This window comes from Mesocricetus auratus, unplaced genomic scaffold (assembly GCF_017639785.1).
Source record: "Mesocricetus auratus isolate SY011 unplaced genomic scaffold, BCM_Maur_2.0 Super-Scaffold_100021, whole genome shotgun sequence".
Classification (NCBI taxonomy): Eukaryota; Metazoa; Chordata; class Mammalia; order Rodentia; family Cricetidae; genus Mesocricetus; species Mesocricetus auratus.
In genome coordinates this window covers 14,779,207-14,802,204 of record NW_024429202.1, presented here as the reverse complement: position 1 = coordinate 14,802,204, position 22,998 = coordinate 14,779,207, and the positions used below count along the sequence as shown (strand labels likewise).

General features: G+C 38.3%; 1 protein-coding gene across 1 annotated transcript in view; it reads left to right on the top strand.

Annotated features, from left to right (window-relative positions):
• Pkhd1 (PKHD1 ciliary IPT domain containing fibrocystin/polyductin) overlaps window positions 1–22,998 on the top strand; it is a 424,327-nt gene that overhangs the window by 156,740 nt on the left and 244,589 nt on the right. The window contains exons 37-39 of the mRNA XM_005072284.4: window positions 16,555–16,765; window positions 17,109–17,263; window positions 19,581–19,772. Of these exons, the coding sequence (XP_005072341.1) occupies window positions 16,555–16,765; window positions 17,109–17,263; window positions 19,581–19,772 (558 nt within the window). The remainder of the gene's footprint in view (window positions 1–16,554; window positions 16,766–17,108; window positions 17,264–19,580; window positions 19,773–22,998) is intronic.

Sequence of the window (22,998 nt, the reverse complement as noted above, 5' to 3'; positions counted from 1 at the left end):
AGCCCTAGATGTCTTGGTGCCATGTATAGGACCTAGGAGATTAAACACACCGGTTTGTCCAGCCCATGCCACCTTTGCAGTCCTGTGGCACTCCTCAAGACCAGAAAAGCAGGGCCACATGAGAAGATGTAATTTTGCCTTAATCAGAGAGGCTAAGAAGGTGTGGGACTTGGTGCGTGTGTGTGTGTGTGTGTGTGTGTGTGTGTGTGTGTTTGTGTGCAAAGACATGGTTGTGTGTAGTAACTTTCTGGGACTCTGATCATCAAAAGCAATGGTTATTGTCATCTTTGAAAGGATTCTGTTGCTGAGCACACAAAGTCATAAATGCCTTCTATATTAATTAAACTAAAACTTGGGGTTTTTGATGTATGGTTCATCTTTGAAATCTCAAGGCACATGAAATGTAGAGGCAGAAAAATTCAAGTATCGTACATTTGAGCCACATTAGTCAGTAAAACATAATAGGATCACGAAAGGGAACATGCCATCGAGTTATAATATAAATGGTAAAACACAGAGGATTAGTATGGTTCATATGCATAAATATATATGAAGTCACTAAAATCTTTTGTTTTGATTTTATCCAAAATTTGAAAATTTAAATTTTCTTCCCCCCCAGATTTGTAAGATTCTATTTCTAATTTTCTAGTGTATGCTATAGGTTTTCTCTTCCTTCTCTCCCCTCTTCCTCCCTCCTCCTCACTTCCCTGCTCCTTGGATGCTAGATTTCCTTACTTCTGTCCTGAAGAGGCTTTCCACCTTCTTTAGCATTTAACACCATATACATGAGCCTCAGCCTATCTGGTCTGTAAATACCCACAATGGAAGAGACAATTTTAGGGATATCTGGGAGATGAAAGCATTCTGGCCAGAATAAGTTTCCTTTTACTTCCGGTCGCTATCTTCATCCATATTCTGATAAACTTTCTTTCTTGTGCATTATCAGAGCTGTTCAATTGATTTCCCACATTTAAAAAGTCAAGTCCTAATTTGTCCAGTTGTAAGTCTCTAGTCTCCTCTCCACTTAATATACCTTGTCTCTTCCTTCAGGCCTCTAGCTTGAAGCACCCAGAGCAGTAGAAACATGGTCCAAATTTATATTTCCTCTCTTATCTTCATTTTACATCCTATTGGTTCTGGGCAGGTGAAAGAGGTAAGACATCAGTCAGGTCTTGAATTCCATAGTAAAGGTTGATTCAAACCAAACTACCACCTCTAGAATTCACTTGATCTAGAAGAGTGGTTCTCAATCTTCCTAATGCTGTGACCCTTTAATACAATTCCTCATATTGTAGTGATCCCAACCACAGAATTGTTTTTGTTGCTGCTTAATAACTGTAATTTTGATACTGTTATGACTCGTAATGTAAATATCTGATATGTGAACTTGTGAAAGGGTTGTTTGACCTCCAAAGAGGTCTTGACCCATACAAGATTGAGAAATAGTGATCATAGAAGACATTCACAAATCTTTCCACACTAAAAATTTGCACTCATTACCCCTTTCTCTGCTCACCACATATCTTCTTTTCTTTTTGCTTCCCTGAGAGGCATGAACAACTCAACAATCATTTTGCACTTCTAGTTGGCAAATCTAGGAAATTGAAGCTCATTTTGGATCTTTCAGGAATCTTTCCAGTTCCATTTCAGAAGCCTACTTTGTTTATTTAAAAGTAAGAACCACACAGCACCTTCTCCACTGGAAGGATATCTAAAATCCATGGCCAGTACCAGGGCTGATAATGCATCTTCATTGCCCAAGAAATATTTTTGAATCTGCTATTTCTGTCACAGTCCCATCTGACATACAGGCTTCTCCAGAAACGGCAAAGAGTTAGCTTAATATCCTTTTAGTAGGTCTCAAGAAGATGTCTACTCCTTAACATCTTATGGTTCCCATATAACAGGTAGCACTTGTTATCTGTTTGTTTTATTTAACTACTTATAGTAGGTTCTAGGGGAGTAGAAATTCTGCTCAATTACTTGTTTGAAAAGTCACTAGATTGTTAGTTGTTTGGAGGGGAGAGCCAATGTCTTTTGTTTTGTTTTAGCTAGGACTGGGAAGCAAGTTAGATAGAAGAATTAATGTAGGATGAGTGAAATTCAGGGTGTGACCATTGCTACCTGTAATCATTTTTCTTCTGGTGTTATGGATTGAACCTAAGGGCTATGCATGCTAGGCAAGAGCATTGTCACTGAATCTAATCCTTGTTCCTTTTACATTTAGCTTTGTGACAGAGACTGACTACATTGCCATGGTCTTAAACTTCCTGTGTAACCTGGTGTGGTGGTTTGAATAAAAATGGCCCCCATAGATCCTTAGGGCGTAGCACTATTATGGGTTGTGGTCTTGTTGGAGTAGGTTTGGCTTTGGGGTCTCAGAAGCTCAAGCCAAACCTAATGTGGTTCAGTGTCACTTCCTCCTGCCTACCCATCTGGATGTAGTACTCCCAGGTCCTTTTCCAGCACCATGTCGGCCTGCATACTGGTACATCTGAAACTTTAAGTCAGCCTGAATTAACTGTTTTCCTTTATAAGAGTTACCGTGGCCATGGTGTCTTTTCACAGCAATAAAACCCCAACTAACCTGCCTGAATTGACCTCAAATTTGTGATCTTCTTGACTCAGACTTCCAAAGTAGCTGGATACTGCCATGTGCAGCTAGGTTTAACTGTTTCCTAACTGACCAACTTGAATACAGCATTGGAATTGTAGTCAGCTGGAATGCTGTAATGGATCACAGTTATACAGTCAACAGCAGTAATGTGCTTGGAGCCCTACCTCAACCTAGGAAACTGGGTAGATGACCAGTCTCCTTTCAGGGTAGAGAAATACTGCATCATATGACTTTGAAAACATGATCAATATCACTAACGAAACATAAGATGAAAATTTCTCTTTTCTCTGTTAAATAATGCCTTTAACATACAACTATTTGGCACATAGCAGCAAAGACATACCTTCTGTAGTTTCTTGACTAGACAAGAGTGACCTTGGGCCAATGTATATGAAAGGCTTCCTTAGTTTGAAACTAGAGAAGGAACTTGAAGGAACTTGTTTAGGTGAACGTGCTTTTAAGGTCTTTTTATTTTAAGTGTTTGTGTGTAAATGTATATTGCTAATTGGAAATGAGAGTTAGCTTTTCAATAACCCAAGTACAGTGGGAACCCCACTTAGAAACACATTGTAAGATACTTCGGGTTTCTATATATACTTGAAAGTGCCGGCATTAGTCAGGTCTTTTCGGTTGGAAGTGACAAAACACCCAATTCAAACAAAAAAATAAGAGCATTCACTGTCTCATCTAACTGAGGAAACGCAGCTGCATCCAGGTGCTCAAATACTCTCATTAAGTCTGCTGCTCTGCAGCTCTGGGTTGGGATTTCTGCTAAACTGACTTCATTTGCAGTCACACCCCACCCCCACACAGCCGGAAACCAAGATCCTCTTTCCTAATGGCTGCTTGACCTTTGAGCAAATGATATTTGTCCCCAATGTTACCATTGCACATTACTCTGTTGCCTGCCCTTAGCTCTTAGCCTTGTCTGATAAATATATAACACAGGGCTTATTTTTCATTGTTGTTTTATTTATTCCATTGCTTCTGTCAGTAATATACATACATCATGGGGACAGACATTTTTCATTATTTTTGTTATTGTTTCTTTTTACGACAAATCTCTATTGCCAAGAATACAGTTTAGACTCTTAATGGACTTTGGCAAATATCCCAAGAATACGGTTAACACAAATAATGAACATTGGAAAATATCCCAAGAATATGGCTAACACCCATAATAGACTTTGGTAAATATTTGTTTCATGAACACTTGATGGGAAGCTTGAGAAAAAACTTAAAGTGACTTTGGGTGAATTTGTATCATGAACTACTTGGGTTAAGTGTGTGATAAAGGAGGAGTTACTTTTATTCTCAAGTTTGTCCTTGTTAGAACAATGGCGTGGACAGTCTTCCAGAACTACATAGTCTAAGATTGAAAAATGATGGGTTTATAAATAAGACATGTGCTTTCTACCATTCAAGATGCCGTATTGTAAAAAATAGCGCATCTGCCTTTCAAATATTGAAATTCCTTGTTTCTTTTACTATTTTTTTTACTAATTTTGAATTGCAAAAAAGATTTAGCTGGATTGCCTATAATAATATATTTAAAACTTGTTTACTTTGGCTGGAAAATTTCAGCAGATTCGCTAGGCAAAACTAACACCCTCGATGCAAAGAAAAGAAAATTCAGGATTGTGATGTTTAAAAGATTTGATCATGTTTTTCAAGTAAAAGGAAATGGTTGATTTTGAAATAATTCCAGGCAGAGGATCCCAGAGCACAGTAATCATAACCCAACCTGCCACTCTTCTGTGCAAGCATTTATATATGAGGCAATGGCCAAAAAAGCATCAATCAACACTGAGCATTAAGATTTGATTATAATTATATATACTTACTTTTAAAAATGAACTTATAGTTATATTGTTTTCCCTTTCCTTTCTCCCTCAGACCACTCCTATAGACCCCTTCTGAAATTTTTAAAATAAATTTTATTTAAATTACAAACAATTTTATTTTACATATCAATTCCATTTATGACCTATTTTTCTCTTTTGTAAGCCCAAAGATCTAAATATAAACTGCTTAGGTCCTATGATGTCACTTGTACATTTATTTGTTTTCAAAGACTTACTAGTTGGTATTGAATAACCCATTGGTGTGCTCTGCTCTGCGGGAGACAATTTTTCTTGCTTTCAGCCTTCTATAGGTGTCTGTAGTTCTTTGACTAGGCTTGTTTTTGTTGTTCATGCTCAGGTCTTGGTTAGGTAGCTATATTGTTGAGGCTTCATGGGTATAGCTTCTCTTACAAAAGGATTTACTAATATAAAAAGCATATTGCATATTGGCATACTAATTTAGCTGATATTACTCTTACTATGCAAACATTGCTGAGTAAGTACTCTGGTTGTATCACAATTAATTTTCCAATTTTAAATATGATCTGAATGTTAGGAGAAAAGAGATATGCCAAGTAAATTGTATCCAAACAATTATTAAACATAAAATGCAAAATAATTTTTAAAAAGATTTGGTTCAAATCCAAGAACAGAATTGCCACAGAGCAGTGAAGTTCTACAATATTGTGTGTGTCTGAGCATGAAGGGGGCACAAGGAGTTTCTTTTCTTCCTTATCTTTATGTCACCTGCAGAACTGGACACTTCCCTGCTTCAGGATGATCAGTTCAGCCAAGAAGCAGACAGGGCAAGCTCACCCTTGGACTAAGAGAGACTTGGTCTGGGTACCCTTCTGTTTTAGAAGGGAAGGGTCTAGAGGACTACTTCCAGGACCCTTCACCATTCATATGAATCTTCTTTTACTTTGGACTGTGCCAAGAATTTGCTAGTTAATGGAAATACTACATCTCTTTGTGTAGTTGAGGCATGGGGAAGGGGTGGAGAGCTACGAATGTCACCCAGCTAATGACAAGGACATCCTTATTTATACTACAAGCAGATTTATTGTTATGTTATAAATATCAGTTACATAAGAGGATTTTCAGATTCCAGGGAAGGCAAGTTGGAAAGGCAGTTCTCAAATCAGAAATATATATATATATATATATATGCATTAGCTACTTTCTTCTGAAAATTTAGTTAATAAGAGACTAAAATAGTAAAAACAGTACTTGAGTTTTTCCTGTATTTCTAAATTTATTCTTTTTATAATATTCTTCATGGATTAGTAATCCACCATGGTCATCAGTGTTCTTGGGATATAAGCCAATTCATTACAGAGATTGAAAAGTCCCGTGGTTAGCCATCAGCAAACTAGACACCAAGTTGTACTAATGGGTGCAATTCCTTATTCAAGTTCAAGAGAGTGAGAACCAGGAGAACTGATGGCATAAGTGACAGCAGAGTGAGCTAAATGCTGAGAAGGCAATATAAGATATAAACAGTGTCTGCATATATGTATCAAGAAAGATTCTGTGGACCTTAGTTTCCTCACATAGTGGAAGGCATTTAATTTTATTGAATTGCCCAGTTTCAATTTTAATCTTGCCTAGAAAATACCTTCACAGACACACTCAGAAAAATATTTGGTCAATGTCTGGGTGCTCTGTAGTCCAAACAAATTAAAACATAAAGTTATACATTCAGTCACCAATTTGTACTCCACTTTTGAGAAATGGATTTCTATCACATTATAGATGTGCAGTCTAGGAAGACACAAAGTCTCCTCCTCTAGTGTGTGGCAGAATGACTCTATTTTCCCAGTGAACTTGACTTTGCTTAGTCATTGAGTACCTTAGTGATCAAGCTACAAGACTTTATGGGTTCAAATCCCAACTCTATCAATAACTAGATAATGAAACTCAAAAAGTTAACTCCTAAGTATTTCACCTTCCATGTGTAGAATTTTCCATAATACTATTACATGAGGCAAGGTCAATAAGACATAAAATATTACTCAAGTCAGCAGGAATCAAGTTAACTATTCAATACATATTCGTATTCTTATTCTTGTTATGTAGTTGCAATTTGATTTGGTAAAAATGCCTCATTAAGGCATTTTATTATTAATTATTAATCTAAGATGGATACACTATTGTTAAGTTTTTCTGTCAGCCAGAATCCCGATTGACATTCTTTCTTAATCTTTTTGTCTTTTACTAAGTATTGTTTATTGTTGAACAACTTGTGAATTTGCATTCTGTACACTCCTATTGTTGTAACCTTAGTTTATCTTGGTGCTAATATAGTTTTTATTTGCTATTCTTATAACCTCTCCAGTTCATTCTCTGCCCTGGAGTCAAGGCAATCTTTTAAAAAGATAATTTTTTTATCATGTTGATGTTTGAAACTCTTCATAGCTTCTTATTGTTCCCATAATAAAGTCCAAACTGTCTCTTCTAGTGGTCTTGCACTGTTTGATGTAGATACCACCCACACCTTCTGCCATCATCATTCTCCAGCAGAGTCTTCTTTTAGTTTATTGGCTGGTTAATATTGGTACGCTTTTTCATCTTTAAGTATCAAAAGGGACTCAAGTTAGTTAAGGAAATGGGAATCTACAAAGGCAGAATCCCCCTTTCAAGCAGCAGTCTTCCACTTGCATCATCAAAGCACAACTGTTAATGGCCTGGTCATGGAGAAGGAGGAATTGGGTATTATATTCAGTATTTGTTGAAATTGGATTTTCCTTCCATCTTGGCACTTAACGTTTTCAAAGCTGATTCACACCCCTTTCCTCTCATCTATCATAGCTCGGAGAAGCACGAAAGGCTGGGATTATGACTATTGCTTTCATTTTAGAAATGGTGGTACTTGGGCCTGGAAGAAGAAGCAACTAAAGTTCATTCTGTGCTCTTTCGTAGACATAAGAGGCACGCAAGGACCTTTCTGCATTTTGTACACATAGCTGCTTATTTACTTATGGTAGAAAGACACACACAGGGTAAACCTTCTGGGTTCTGCAACAATCTTCTCAATTTAATCCTTTCAAGATATTTTAGGATCCCACGTGGTGCACTATTCCTACATCTCCCTATGTAATACTCTTGACAGCGACCTAAAGAATTTGGTTTTTTTCCTCAAAATTGTTATTTACTCTTCAGTACTTTTTCCTTTAATTTATTTTTAAATTTAATTTAAATAGAAACAAGCTTGCTTCACATGTCAATCCCAGCTTCCTCTCCCTTCCCTCCTCTCCAGGTCCCCTTCAACCCTCCCCCATCCCTGCCCCCCAATCCCTACTCCACTCTCCAGGGAGGGTGAGGCCCTTCATGGGAGATCTAGAAAGTATGTCACATCATCCGGGGCAGGGCCTAGGCCCTCCCCTATGTATCCAGGTGGAGACAGCATCCCTCCACGTGGAATGGGCTCCCAAAGTCCATCTGGATGACAAGGCTAAATGCTGATCTATTGCCCAAGGCCTCAAAGAATGCTGAGGCCTCCTCACTGACACCTACATTCAAGGGGCCTGGATCAGTCCCATGATGGCTGCTAGGCCATCAGCCTGGAGTCCAAGATCTCCCCCTTGTTCAGGTCAGCTGTTTCTGTGAGTTTCATCCACCAAGTCTTAACCCCTTTGCTCATCACTCCTCCCTCTCTGCAACTGGGTTCCTGGAGTTCAGTTCACTGTGTAGCTGTGGGTGTTTGCCTCTGCTCCCTTCAGCCACTGAATAAAGGCTCTAGGATGACATACAAGGAAACCATCAATCACGTTATCAGGGAAGGCTATTTAAGGTAGCCTCTCTACCATTTGTTAGATTGCCAGTTGGTGTCATCCTTGTAGGTCTCTGGACTTCTCACTAGTGCCAGATCTCTCTTCAAAACTATAATGGCTCCTTCTATTATGGTATCTCTCGTCCTGCTCTCCTCTATTCTTCCCCCAACTCAATTTTTTCTGCTCCCCGTGCCCTCCTTTCCCCTCCTCTCCACCTCCTGTCTTTCTCCCAACTTCCTCACCCCTCCCCCAGTGCTCCAAATCCCCTTAGAAGATTCTGTCCAGTTCCCCTTCTCTGGGTTACCACGCATATCTCTCTTAGGGTCTTCCCTGTTTCCCAGACTTTCTGGCTGTGGGATTGTTGTCTGGCACTCTTCAGTATTTTTATGGGATTTATTGTGCTTTAAAATAACAAGTCTAAAGATATTTTTCTGCATAATTCCTGTCTTAAATATTGTGTTTATAAACCCTTTCCTATGGAAGAGACAATATAAACATTTACATACTAGTTCTCAGATCTTTTGTTGTTTTTAATTATTGTCTTTCAACATTGCATATTTAAAGAGGTCTGGATGACTATAGCCTATGGCCAAATCTGGCCCATTGTGTGCTTTTTTAGAACAACTCTGTTGAAGCACAGTGACCCTTGTCTTTTGAGATTCTATCTATGGTAGCTTTGCATGACAGCAGCAGAGTGGATCAGTTACTCTAGAGACAGCATGGTTTGTAAACCTCAGACCCTTGAATACCCAGCTCCTTTCAGGAAAAGGCTATTGATCTCTGCTTTAATTAATTTTCTGATACTGTTGGTTTACCAGTTATCTATTTTCCTCCAATTGCCAGTCATTTTCTGAACACTATTCACCAATGTAATTAAAATAACCTGAAAGTCAGCCTTAATTGTATTTATGTCCCAAATTGTCAGAAGTATTGACTATTGCTTTATTTGGCAAAAGGGACCTTGAAAAGATGGATATGGTGGAAGACACTGGAAATCTCAGCATTTGGGAGACTAAGGCTGGAAGATCCCAGCTTTGAAGTAACTGTGTGTGGGCTACAAAGTATGATCTTGTCTCATGAGAATAAAACGAGTTTGGAGAATGTGCAGGTGTGGTTAAGTTAAAGATCTTGGAATGTGAAGATTATTTTAAATTATCCAGGTATCATTCATATAATCATAGCGGTGATCATAAGAAGGCTACAGGAGAGAAGTTGGAGAAGAGGGTAAAATGATGATGATGATGATGGGAATGGCTATGAGTAATCTGTTTTAAATATGGACACATAAGCTACAAGTCAACTACTGCACACAACCATTGGAAGTGATTAAAGCCAGGGAACTAGGTGTTCCTCTCAGAATTTCTGAAATGGAGCAATAATAATAGCACTAACTTGATCTCAGTGGAATGACTTCAGAATTCTGATTTTTTTAAACAGCAAGATAAAATCACTGAGTTCCCAGGGTTGAGTTATAGCTCTTGCCTTGTTTTTGTGAGGTCATAGGTTCAATCCCCATTACTGCAAAAAAATTTATGCTTCCACTATATGATGTGAAGAGAATTTAAAAAGAAAAATAAACATTCAACACTTCTGCTCTTCTATAGACCTTATTGTTGGTTCCTCAGGGAGTACTTGTCTCCCTCATCTTTTGTAACCATAAATGCCATACATCAGGGCATCAATGCCTGCCAGCTTTGGCTTTTGTATCAGTGGCAGCAGAGGTGGGGTCTATAATAGCTTCATCCGTGACACTTTGACAAGATCCAGCAGTAGCATTACTATAATCCACAAAGACACATGGAAGCCATATATATGACTATGATCCGATCACTAAGCACTAAACACTGATCTATCCTTGATGTACTTCTTCTACCAATTGAGCTTGTGAACCGAGGAATAACTTAGCCTTTTAGGTGGCAACCTTGAGGTAACCAGGTACTCTAAGCCTCAAGGCTCTTTGATAACAGGATAAAGGTGGGCTTCATATCCAAATGGCCAGTAGTGGATGGGTTGTCAGTGCCATGGACAACTTTAAGGATAATATGTTTCCAGAGACATGTTGAGTGCTGGAGAAAATGCAGCAGAAGGAGTTTGACTTTGATATCCTGCTGGGTATACATGTCACAGGTAAACCATGATAAATGAGAGTTTGGCTTGTAAGATGGCACTTGTGATCTTTTGCTCCCATGCTGTATGTCTTTGCTCAAATAAGAAGCTTTCTTTCTCAGACTGTTTCCAGCTGACCAACATTCAGAAATTTTAACAGAAACCAACCAGATTTCCCTTTTCCTTTCTAAAACCCTTTTCCCAGGTCTGGTCCTTCAAACCATCTTATTCCTTGATAAATAAGTGGTGAAGAGAATGCATCTGAGGAAGTTGGAGAACCTTATTCTATTTCTAAATTAATGCAATGGAATAGAACCTTATTCTATTTCTAAGTTAATACCACATCATAAAACACTAGCACCATGAGTCCCAGATGTTTCCAATGATGTCACTGTACACTGTTTCTTTTGGGTGCTTACATTGACTCAAAGCAGAAAAACTGCAAAGTTATAACTACACAGAGGCAAAGTTAGCTTTTCTTTTGTCCTTCAGAGAAATAGAGCTGATTTCACTATGTTCACACGATGGTTAGCTTTATTCCAAACTCTTTGATAAAACAGCAGCAGGCTCTTCTTAGCACTGGGAGAGACTTAGTCTGCACTCCCCGTCAATTGTGGACACACTGGCTGGTCAGCCCTGGATGCAGGTAGCTGGTAAGCACATTCAGAGGGCTTTTCTCACTTACACTTCTCCTTCCTGCAGGCACATCTTCCCTTGTCCCTCATCACTACTGGAAATGAGCCAGTAACTATGAAGAAGGCTCATAGTGGGCATATGCCACAGAAATGCATATGCTCTACCAGGCTTTGCCTTAATCTAAGGGAGACACGATAAAGTGATTTCCATGGGCAGAATGAAATGGTAAATGAAAAAAATAGTTTTGATGCCCACTTTATTTCTGGGCAAATTTGACTCATTCTTTAAAACTCAACGTAGTAATGACACTCTTCTGAGAAACATTTTCAGAAAGAGCCAACCCTTTTCTCTTTGTGAGATAATCCATGTTTGGGCAGTGGTAGACTCTGGGTGCCCTTTTACCTTAAGCTTAGCATGGTCCACCTGTGATATTCATTTGTATATTTCTTACACTGGTAATTAGTATTGGGGAAAAGAGGCTGTCTGTTTTGTTTGTCTTCTGAGTGACAGACCAGTAACAAAGAAAAGGAAGCACTCTTTGTTTCATTATGGGGAAGATGCATATAGAAATTAGGAGAAAAATGAGAACAATATTTATAGTTGGCCACTTTTTTCTGTCTCTATATGATGCGAACATTGTTCTAACAAGTGATATCTATCATATGTGTCTATCTATCTGTCTATCATCTATCAATTTATCGTCATCATCTAGTCTACCTTCTTTTGTCCTTCCTTCCTTCCTTTTTTATTTCTTTAACTCTCTCCCACTCTCTCTTTCTTTCTTTCTACCCCTTTCCATCTCTTTTTTGAAATCTTGTCATTTATTCTCTTAGAATAAAGATTCATGTCCTATAAAACAAAGGGGACAAATTAGTGAGTTTTAAGTGTGTCAACCCACGAAGGTTATTTTCTTTCTTCCCATGCCAATTTGGTAAAAGTAGTTCTCCGGGACTTCATAATTACAGATGAATGACATGGAATTGCCTGAACAAAATTGGTAGGAAGTACGATTATGAGAAGTCATTAGTGGGAGAAAATGAATAGTTGGTTGCTTAGCAGGTTAACATTGAAAGCCCAATGTGGTTAAACATTGTATTAAATTACAGGCTTTGCCAATTAAGCGTATTTATAAATCACTGATCTTTCTAAGCTGTATTTTTACATAATCTTTGATTTGTGGCACAGAACAGGAGCTGCCCAATGTGGAGCTCAGGAGTTCAATGAAGAAAAGAGTGCACATTTGAAGTATGTAGCACTCTCTTAACCAGGGGCATCCACTGACCTAACTTGCACAAATAACATATGTAAAGTAATGCATTTGGTGTTCAGAGAGCCAAAGCTAATTCTGTACAGTTGGTGGATTGTTCTATCAAGGGCTGAGAACTATGCTAGCTGTCTAGTTCCTTGGTCCTAGATTTAGAAGTCCTAGGCTCAGAATTCATAATTGATATCTCAATGCTTTATAATAATATCTAGGAGGAATTGTAGTTTTCTATCTGTACAATCTGTTAAAACAATAATAATAAAAACTAAAAAGAAAACCACAACAATGATAATTTACCCTTACTTCGGAAAGGAAAGAAAATCACTCAGCATTGGCTCTTAATTTTGTTTTGTGGTGTCTGTGATAAACACCACAGTCAAAAGCAACTTGGAGAAGAAAGGATTTATTTTGTGGTACTACCAGATCACAGGCCACCTTTTATCACAACCAGGTCAGGAAGTCAATGCAGGAACCAGAAAGCAGGAACTGACACAGAGAACATGGAGGGATGCTGCTTACTGTCTTATTGTCTAAGATTTGTGCTTAACCTGCTTTCTGAGACAGCCTAGGAACTACCTGCTCAGGGGTGGCAATCGTGTACATTGGTCTGGGCTCTCCCATATCAATCAATGACAACAAAACCCACAGGTCAACCTAATGGAGGCAATCCTCCAATTGAGACTCCCTCATGTAACTCCTGGCTGTGTCAAATTGACAGCTGAAGCTCATTAGGTGAAAGAGATTAGGATTGTTCTAATTCTTCAGTAACTGTATTATTTTTATGCTCATTACATATTGTATAAAGTATGTTCACTCAGGTATATGTCTGCTAGTCTTTACAAGTAATTGTTTAGAAGACAACATTTCTAATAGGTATTTTAAGCACTGTGAGTTGAATGTTAACCCTGTGTTCAGTTGCATTTGGAATGGGGACACCCATAAATGGAATACAAAATAGTAGCTTTGAATTTATGGTGCCAGCTGCTGATGTGTGTGATAAGGTTGTTCTGTTGTAATAACTACAGAATGATTAGCGCTAACAAATATGGTACTGTCTATAGGTTAACAACTCTCTTGGCTTTCCCAGACCTCCTTGAATCTGCTCAGCTTGTTGCTATTTCATACGTAAAAAATTGTGTTGTCTGTCTCTTCCAGCTCTCAGAATATACCTTCCCCCCTCCCATCTGCTATATGGGTGTACTTGTTAAGAACTGCATGGGAAGCTGGCAAATGAGTTTGTGTAATGTGCTCACCACAAGGCACCTTTCAAGCCACTTTCCTATTGTTTTGACTGTCTCTGTCATTGTTTTCTGTTCAGGAATGTGGGAGGTACCACCTCCTTCCTACCCCTGCTTTTGTTAGCTATCCCGAGAATACTGGATATAAGTTTCCAAGGGTGGAGGTTTCTGTTTTTCCCATCTGGTCAAGCCCCAAAGTGTGGAAGAGTGTTCAAGTGTATAACAAAGCTTAGTGATGCCGTTTCCATCACACAGAGTCTAACTTAATTGAGTAGATATTCAAAGTTTGAGGTGCTTGCTTCCTCCATGTCATTTTATAATGTATATGTTACAAACATTTACAGGTTTATATCACAACACTATATATATGATATACATACCATAGTGTGTATGATATATACATGCATGTGTTTCCTGAGTAACTATTATGTGTCAGACATTGAATGGCTTCACTGTTTCCATAATGAACAAAATAGGTCTTGCTTTTGCTGCTGTGTTTAGTGGGTGAGACACACAGGTAATTGCAGCACTAGAGGCCCAGTGACAGTTGGGTCAAGTACTAGACAGAAGAGAGGTGTAGTAATGTGGCAAATTACAACACAAAACTCGACTATCCAGGAGATATTGGAGGCTTGCTTCATGCTCAATAGTAGTCACTCTAAAGAATGCAGCAAGCTCTCCCCAGAGAATCTTCGTTAGAGAACATCAGATATAAAATGCTTCAGAGAGCCTTTTCGTATTCAGCTTAGTTTCAGTATGGGTTTGTGTAGTCTTTATGGGTAGAAAATGACCCAGATATGACACATGCTGTGTCATCACTGTAGCCCTTGATTTTCTTATTTTAATTACGCAAATGGCTTACCCACTACTCAATTTTGTTTATGCATGCTTAAAAACCCAAGACATGCTCACCGAATGCTCCATCAAATGCCATATAGTATTCTTAGGAATATGTAGTAAGAGGGAAAGAACAGCAGGTAGCTGAAGTGTTCTCTGAAACCCCACGTAAGAGGTAGGCAGTGATCTCCTTCAGAAGGGTGGGTGCCAGGAAGATTGCTGGGGATAGTACTGACAATGAGGAGGAGGCAGGAGTGATGCCATTGATTGAATGAAAGCAGGTTAGGAGATGAATTTCTTGGCATAGAAATGCCCTTAGTAAGTAAGAAACTTCAAAGCACAGTCTATTGTGAGAGAATGGGGGAGCTAAGAAAAGAATTTGGGGCTTTGGTAATGAGGTCCAAAGAGAGATACAGGTGAGCCAACAAAGAGATCGGACTAAAATGATTCAGCAAAATCTTTTTTAAACATAAATCTAATAAGATCTAATTTAAATAGATCTAGATTAATCGGTTATTGTAATTATTTTGACATCTTGGGTTTGAATGATTGTAGCTCACAGAAAAGTCAAAATCTACTGGACATGAAAGTAAGAGGCTGGGACTCAGAATGTGCCCAGGTTTCATATCTTAGTCATACACAGAGAGAATAATACTTTTGTAAAGAGCATAAATGTTATGAAATAATTTGCTGCATGGAAAGACTGTCAGTACAGTGGACTAAACCTCTGAACTGTAAGCCAGCCCCAATTAAATCTTTTCCTTTATAAGGACATGATTTTATGCTAGTAGTCAAATATATACTTTAAAATTCCCTGTTCAATTTGTTCAGTTTGATTTGACCATTATTTATTTTTGGTTGTGAGCCTAGCTTTAATGGCTGAGCCATCTCTCCAGCCATTATTTATAAGGATGATTAGCTGATAACTTTGATACAAGATAACAAGCATCACAATTTGATAATGCTCTATCTTTGATACATAGTCTTGTATGTTGCCAAAAAGACCAGGTTAGAGAAATTTACATATATGTATATACAAATAAATAAACCTTATTTCATTTTATTATTCCCAAGGGTTAAGATGTACAAACAAGGAATAAAATTAAAATTATTTTCTTTGGGGATGATTTATGCCTTAATTTCCACCTGCCCTATAATTAGAAATTTTGAACCCTGTAAATGTTTTTAAAGATAAAATTATTGCCTTGCTAAACTTCAGAAATTACATCATTAACCCAAAGACCTTTCTCAGCCTACAACAACATGCTTGGCCCAAGTGTCTGTGCACACATAGACAAATAAATAAAGGGGAAAGTTTAAAATAATTTGAAAATGATTTATTGTCAGCCACCCCTGCAGTTAGGAATTCAAGTATTATTACTTTACTTCAGTGCAGCAGGGGAGGACAGCAACTTGCTGTGGGCTAAAGGTAAATTATGATCTATTGCAGAGGAGGAAGGGGGTGAACTGAGGAAAAGGGGACTGAGTGGGGAGTAAGCAATGTGTTTTCTGAACTATTGCTTCACATATTGCCTTTAAAACTTTGCCTTGACCTCTGCTGGAAAATCCCAGTGTAAATGGGGAAGCAAATGGCATTCTTAAATCTTTGATAGTTGAGAGTGTACATGCTTGGTATGGGGAGGGTGACCAGGATGTGTGAGTACAGTGCACACTACTTTGTGTAAAGTCACAAGTTTCTCTGCTTCAAGTGCTTGACAACCTCATCCCAGACATACCCAGTTTTAGTTCGAAGGGATCAATTAACACACAAAATCCTAGGATGGCTCTTTTAAAGTAATCTACTTCTCTCACAATGTCTGTGGGTTAAACCCTTCATGTAAACGAATTACAGACTTCTACATTAGGACAAAATACCTACTTTGTTATATTTGAAATAAGCAAAGTAGAAGTTCATTTTCCAAACACAATGTGATACAGGAAAGGAAAATGTAAACCCTGACCTCTACCAATGATACTTTATTATTTAGCATCTCATTAAATCACCCTAAACCCTATGCTGGAAGTTCACCTACTTCTCAGTGTAACTGAGAAAACTGAAGCCTACCTAGACATATTTCTCTATGTAAAGACCAGCTCACATGCAAATTTTATCTAATGGAAGTGCTTATGTTTTTCACCTCACTACTCTATCATTTGGCTGTTTTTACAAGTACCTCTTATAAAAATCATGTCCTTATTAACAATTAAAACATCTAAACAAGTTTTCTTTTGACTTTAGGCTCAGTTCCAGAAGTGACTGTTACCTACCTTCGAGCAGCTGCACGTGCAGGAGACACAGTGTTGGTTCTGGAGGAAAGTGTGGACTGGCACCCTGGGGATGAAGCTGTCATCGTTGGTGGAATGGGTGTTGAAGGTGCTGGACCAATGGAAGAGGTTGTTGTTGTGGAAACTGTGCACAATGCTGACCTCCATATCAGGACCCCCTTGAGGTATTCCAATTTCAGCTGTATAGGTTTGCATGGGGGAAGATGAAGTCTTACACGTTTTGGTTCTGGACATTTATCTCTTGGTGTGGTACAGTTCGATTAAATAGTGCTTGACATCTGGAAAAGAAAACAATAAAGCATGAAAGTTAGTGTGCCTTAGAAAGTGGTCAGTACGTGATACCCAATGCTATGTAAGGTATGGTTGGCAGATGTATATGTGGCTCATTATTGGGTATTTGAGTTTCTAAAGAAATAGACACTCCCTACAGAAGAATCTATTGACCATTTCTAATGAGACGCAGAGTGATGTTCTCAAGTGGATCTCCCTCTCTTGTCTTTTTTTCAGATATTCTTACAACTTCACAGGGAACTGGGTAGCTGGGAAAAATCATATTTTGAAAGCTACAGTGGCTCTTCTCAGCAGGAACATTGTCATCCAAGGAAATCTTACTCTTGAGAGGCTAAAGCTCCTCCATTCCTGCCGGGAGGCCAATGCTGCTGGTAGGTAGAAATGCAGTTTGATGGAAAACCCAAAGAGTGAATAAGTGTTCTCACTGCTGGACAATATGTGGCAGGGCTCTGACTGGTCTTCTTCATTAGAGCACACTGTTAGTCTTTGAGTGTCAATATCCTTGTGTAAGTTCCAGAATCCTCTTGGTAGCCTATCACTTCACTCATGTCCCCACTTCCAGGTAAAAGAAATAGACAAAAAGCAAAGGAAATAATTTAATTATTTGACCCATGAAAACTCGTGTTAATGAAATAAACCTGGATAGTTGGGATGCCATAATGATTTCTTCAGTCCTAGGCTTTTCCTAAGATTCTCAAGAAAACTGTGATTGCAGAATCATAGGCTTGGGCAGTTCATTATTATTGATTAGATTTGTACCTCCTCCCCTTTGGGGGTTTGTTTTCTAAGTGACCTACCACATACTCTAGGTAAAGAGGTAAAGGAGCCAATTTATCTTCTGATAGAATAGCAGGCACTGAATCACAGTGATGTGCCTATTAAACATCTATTTCAGGGATGGTTAGTTTAGGAGGTTATGTTTTGGTTTCCCAGGCTGTAGATTATGAGGCTTTCACATGCTGTGAAGATATCATTTGTCAACGTTGGTCCAGAATGGTGTGGGTGTCAAGGATGTCTTCCAGGCATGAGCTGTGGATGGATGATGAGGCGTCTACTGTGATGATGGGAAGAGGAGAAGGTTTTGGGATAGCAGGGTGGTGGTGAACATGCGTTTCATTTTGTACACATTGAAACTGAGAGGACAGGACCAGCAATTGAGCGGAGACATCTGACAGTGTCTGGACCCTGACAGAAATATCAAGGCTAGAGTTAAAGATTTCAGAGCTATCTACATAGCGGTGCAGTTATACACAGGGGGTTGTTAATAATACAGAATAATCATGGCCCCACTCCTTTCCACTCAAAGTAACCAACTGACAAATATGTAATTTAATAAAAAGAAAAATAAAGTTTGGATAAAAGTGAGTTAGAACTGACTGACTCCCACCTTCACAATTCCACCAAATCAGGTCCATAATTGTGCTAAAACATACAAACACACAGCATCTCTTCATTTACTGCTTATAGGGCAATCCTTGAAGGATTAGACTCTGTTGCCACCTCTTTTGTTGGTTATTGTGTCACTGATATTAACCTTAGTGCTGCAATAGAGATGGCCATGTAGTCATACTGGTTAGTCTTAGTTGTCATCTGGACACAACCTCCAATCACCTGGGAAGAAGTAGCCTCATTTAAGGAACTCCAATATTAGTTGACCTTTGGCCATTTCTGTGAGGGGCTTTCTTGACTGAAGGTTGACATGGGGAAGCTTAGCCCACTGTGGGCAGTACTGTCCCTAGGTGGATGAGTCGGGACTATATAAGAAAGCTACCTAAATATGAACCAAAGAACAAGCTGGCAGTCTGTGTTCCCCCATGGCCCATGTTTGAGTGCCTCAAAGATGAACTGTGGCCAGGAAATGTAAAATGAAATATTCCCTTTCTTTCCTTAAATTGCTTTTGGCCATGGTGTTTATTACAGCAAACAAAAGCAAACTAGAACAGTAACTTTATTTGAATTAAGTTGCCTTTGATTCTTCTGAGTATGGACTCCAAAGTAATATTGCAGATACTGAATCAATTTTGAAGATGACTTCTCCATTTGAGATTCTTTCTCTTTATCAAATGTCAAACATCAGCAGAAAATATTCTGAATGCTGGTTTCTCAACACTGTAGCAATGGCAGGTGTGCTTTGGCAACACATACTGTTCTGTTCTTAGTGGAAAGATTTCTGGGGAAGCAGACTGGTATCAACTCTCAGTAACTTTTCTGGAGTCCTTTGTCCTTTCACTGAAGATGCTTTTGCTAAATCCCCAAGCACACAACAGCATACTGAAGGGAAACCCCACCGGGCACTTCAAGACTATAAGGCTCTATAGTCTTGAATTTGAAGAATTATCAAACATGTAAAAGTCATTTTATTGCACATACTCTACAGAATATCTTTTGTATTTAAGTCAGCACCAGTATAATTGGGCTGGTTGTGAATGCCCATTTCTGATAGGAATTATAATAATTGTGTGTGTGTGTGTGTGTGTGTGTGTGTGTGTGACATTTCCAGAAATAAGAGAGCAAGGAGTACTATCAAGTCCTAGTTATTTGGTTTATTTTAACAATCCATGGGGATAAATCAGTAACAATGAAAGAATACTGTTTGATGGTTTGTCCTTTGTAACCATAGAGCCTTGCATACAGAGATTTGTCTAGAAGCAGCTTAACGTTTCCACTGAACATCATTGTGTGTTTCAGGTAACCTAAAGCACTGTTTGTATTCTAAGAGTGAAAAGATGCTGGGAGCCAGGGATCTGGGGGCCAGGGTAATAATTCAGTCCTTCCCAGAGGAGCCCAGCTTCGTCAAGCTGCATGGAGTGCAGTTTCGAGACCTGGGGCAGGCCTTCAATAAGCATCAGAGCTCACTCACCTTGGTGGGAACTATGATCGGTAAGGGATCATGCCTTGGCCTTCGAAGTTTTCTTCTTCCATGTTGATGGTACCACATGATGGTGATGTGTAGGACTGACAGAATTCAGAGAGGGAAAACTGTTTACAGGCTAGATGTATACTTTTCAAACCTTAGTACCTAAATTAATCGCTCATGGAGCTTTTTAAATTCAGAGACATATTCTTCACCAGAGAAACTTGTATACATGAGGAAGTGCTAGCAGTTCAGGTGTCCAGTGTGTTCTGATGGGGTGAGGTATTGATAGAGATTCAGAGTTGGGGGGAAAAGTGTTTCCGAAAGAAGTGATTATTCATGAGTGTTAGGTGTTAATTTATTCTTATCAGACCAAATACTTACACCTTGCCTTTAAATGAAGAGTCATTATACTAGATCCATATTAAAGAAACAAAAGCAACTTCCCTCCATTCTACAGCTTCTGTGGTTTGTTCTCAATAGGATACAGAGAAAGGAAGAGAGTTCCTAGGGGTTTTAGCCTGGGCCACTGCACTGTGACAATACTATCCCCAAAATGTCTCTCTAAAAGTCAGAATTTTAAGTTAATCACTCAATTTAGTTCACTGCAGTTATTCCCATTTAGTTTTTTACAAATATGCAAGTTAAAAGATAGAATATAATAGTAAAGATAATTTCTTGTAATTTTTCTAAAATACATAAAGACTGTGTATATAGACACAAGTAGCTGTGTATATAAGTATTGTGCAGTTTAGCATGTGCAAGGTCTCACACATACATACACACAAACGCACATACTGCTGACCATTCATGTTCTGGGTTACTTATTAGAGCAGAGTAAAACTGGAATTGTAATGATTTCTATTTTCTATATTATTTTTTACTTTCCAAATGGTTAAATATATTCTGCAAAGAGTTTTTTTGTCCAGTAGCAAGACAACTGTTTTCAAAAATAGATGTGAAGGTTTAAACCGTTTTAACAGTATAATGAACATTCAAAAGTATAAAAGGAACACAAATAAAATATATGACAGAAAAAATATTCTTGGTTCTGCTTGAAAAAAACTCCAAGAGAAGAAAAATGAAGCACAAATTTGAGCTGGTATTTCAAAAGCAAATGATTTACATTTGGTACTTTTTTATTATCTACAAAATACATCCAGTGTTAACTATTGGTCAATATTTTAACTATGGTTTTCTAATTTGATCCTGCATGATTTAAGACCTGATACTTCCAGTGATTTATCATAGAAAGATATTGTACCAATTACATAGTTCTCATATGATAAAAGTCATAATAAGATTAAAAAGTTAACTAATATATCTTGACTGACATAGATTATTTTTCATTTTTATTCAAATTTATTAATTGAGCAATATAATGGGTTTCTTTATGACATCTCACTCATGCATATAATATTCTTTGATTGTTTTCAATCGCCTATTATCATATTCCATCATACTGTCTGTCTACTCTTCCTCCAAGCTTTCCTTCTACTTTCATGTATTATCTCGATACACATTTTTTCAAAAACAGTCTATCATACATGTTATTATAAACTTGAAAGAGGAAAAGCTGTATATAACAAAATTAGATTTATTTTTAAAGAAACCTATGCTAAGAACGATGACTTTAAAATTGTGTTTAAAAATAAGAAAAATAAACAAGATTATACATTTAATTTATAACTTATTTCTTAGAAATATCCTATTCTTTTTTTCTTTGTTCTTCAAGACAAGGTTTATCTTTGTAGCACTGGCTATCCTAGAACTCACTCTGAAGACTAGGCTGGCCTTGAACTCAGCGAGCTACCTGCCCATACCTCCTGAGTACTGGGATTAAATGTGTGCACCACCATCGAGTGGCCAGAAATGCCCTATTTTTGTGCATACAGCAGAACACACTATACACATATGTACATGGTCCTTCAAAGAAGTATAAGAGAAAGCAGTGCCTGTGTCATCTGCCTCCAGTAAATGGCAGCATTTGCTGTAGAACAGTCAGAATCAATCCAGACAATGCCTCATCAACAAATCTTCAGGTCAATCTAATGGAGGCAGCACTTCATTTAAGGTTCCTTTTTTCAGGTATGTCATGTGGACAACCAAAATTAGTCATGACATCAGCCAATGAGAGTTTTGATCCAAGGTAGCCTGTTATTTATTCCTAATCCAAATTGTTGGCAAAACCCAAAATTGACCTGGTTCACCCAAAATTGACCTGAGAACTAGGTTTATGAGGGAAGTTTCTTCAACTATGCTGAAATGAACTGACATTTAGAAAAGTAATTACTCTGCCTCAATGTTTCCATCTCTGTACCTAGCCCCCAAATAATGGTATATTTCTTGGGCCCATCAACCAATGAATGTTTGAACTGGGTGGTGGTGGTGCACACCTTTATCTGCACTTGGGAGGCAGAGGTAGGCAGATCTCTGTGAGTTCGAGGCCAGCCTTGTCTACAAAGCTACACAGAGAAACCCTGTCAAAAATGTTTGTTGTCAGCCATAGTTGTGCAACACAGGACAGCATTTCTGTCAGTCATGCCCTACTCTCCCTCTGTGTGTGGTACTGTCCCTGGGCAACTGAGCATGAATGCATACAAAAGTTAGGCAAGCATGGCCAGTGGGAGAGTGAATGAGTAAACACTGCTCCTCAGTGGTTTCTGCCTTGGCTTGCTCAGTGACAGACTATAAACTGTAGGATGGAATAAATCCTTTTATCCTCAATTTTCTTGTGGCCATAGTGTTAATCACAGGAACAGAAACTGAACTAGAACAACTGATAAGGTATAAACTGTAATCTAACCTAAGAAATAATGGCTACATATGCAAGTGTAGGTTTTAAAAATCCAGGTTAAATCATATAAGGCCTTGATGGCTGTTTTACCATACTGTTACAAAGGACATTTCTTACATGGATAACACTATCTAGCATTTGTGTCTTGAATTTCTACTAGTTTTATCTTCAAGATCTAGTGGCCTTAGTTGTCCAATTTCTTGATTTGTTTGCTTTTATTTTCCCCAAGTGACAGAATTTCTTTTGTTGTTGTTTGGTTTTTGAGACAGGGTTTCTCTGTATTGCTTTGGAGCCTGTCCTTAGTGTGTAGATCAGGCTGGCCTCAAACTCACAGAGATCCACCTGCCTCTGCCTCCTGAGTGCTGGGATTAAAGCCATGCACCACCAACACCCAGCTCAGAGTTTCATTTTTATGTGGAAAAATATTTTCTGGTGATGGTGTATCTTGTTTGGAT